At 37.9% G+C, this 1,216-nt stretch overlaps 1 protein-coding gene across 1 annotated transcript; it reads right to left on the reverse strand.

The window, feature by feature from the left end:
• Positions 1 to 377: 377 nt before the first annotated feature.
• SNRPF (small nuclear ribonucleoprotein polypeptide F) lies at positions 378 to 1,134 on the reverse strand (the record flags this gene model as incomplete). The annotated part of the gene is made up of 2 exons (XM_010282165.1): positions 378 to 444; positions 1,022 to 1,134. Coding segments are annotated over 2 exons (180 nt in total), but the record flags the coding sequence as incomplete, so codon positions are not given.
• Positions 1,135 to 1,216: the final 82 nt, after the last annotated feature.

Below are 1,216 nucleotides of genomic sequence, written 5' to 3' on the forward strand. Positions count from 1 at the left end.
GCGACACGTGAACGAACCATCTATTTTCTTTTGGAGTACACAAATTTAAAGGTTTAATTCATTCCAGGAATCCCTTAAATTCAGGTATTTCCCTTGACAGTAATGGCATTTGTTGACACAGGTACTACTTAGAAGTTTTAGGGGGGGGGTGTTTTTAGATATTCACTTTTCATTCTAATATTTTCAGTTTTCAATTGAAATAATTGCCTACTCCTCCAGCATTAGTTTTTTGGACGCCAATAAAAGCTTAGAGACCTTTTTAAGAGTTAACTTCCCCCATATTAAAATACAATGTGGAAAAAAGTAAACACATGATTACAAAATTATGGAAAAACAAACAAAAGAAAAAAAAGTTTATTTCCAGATATACAAAACACCTATTCTCTCATTTCTCCATCTTCTTCCTCTTCTTCCACACCTCTGATGTACAAAACGTTATTGCACCTGTAAACAGAAAAAAAGAGTTCCGTTAACTGTGTTTTAATTTTCCACCCCTTATATACACAGCGATAAGCATTTTCCTGCTTGAGTATAGCCTGACAACAGCCAAATTCTGTATAACATATTGCTGCTGTTGACCTTGTGCAGCTTTCCACAAAGTTCACAGCAACTGCAAAACCCCCTAGTTTATAAAACCAGTAACTGGTTGACAATGCTGTACAAGAAATTTTCACTCTTGGGTTAACAGTTAATGGTCAGGTTTAATTTCCAAGCATGCAAAAATGTTTTCAGTAGCAATACACTAATATACTCCACTAATGCCAAGGGATGAATAGACCTACAATAACCTGGAAAACTAAGGTATTCAGTTACCTGAAATAGAGACTGTAAATACCACTTTAAAAATATTTCAAAAATAATTTTTCCTTGCCTCAGAAGGGATCTCACAGCCCTCAAATAAGAGTTATGTTAACACTTAGCATCTCAATTAGACAAGAAACACAGTGTCTACCAATACAAATTTTAGCACAATTGATAAGATTTAAAGAAACCCTGCCTTTGCCACAAATATCCTAATTACCTTATCAAAACTTCACCCAGGTGTCCAGACAACGCACCATCTATATACTCCTCTGTGTTTGCAAGCTTGAGAAGAAAACCAGCAAAACTCAGAACGATTTGTGACAGAAGCAGCTTCACAAAGCAGACCGTGGTTGCGCCCCGCGACCCACCGCCCGGTTCCACCGCCCGGGGCAGATCGAGCGACCCCGGTCCC

The sequence above is a fragment of the Phaethon lepturus genome, unplaced genomic scaffold, assembly GCF_000687285.1.
Source record: "Phaethon lepturus isolate BGI_N335 unplaced genomic scaffold, ASM68728v1 Scaffold53252, whole genome shotgun sequence".
In the NCBI taxonomy this organism is placed as follows: Eukaryota; Metazoa; Chordata; class Aves; order Phaethontiformes; family Phaethontidae; genus Phaethon; species Phaethon lepturus.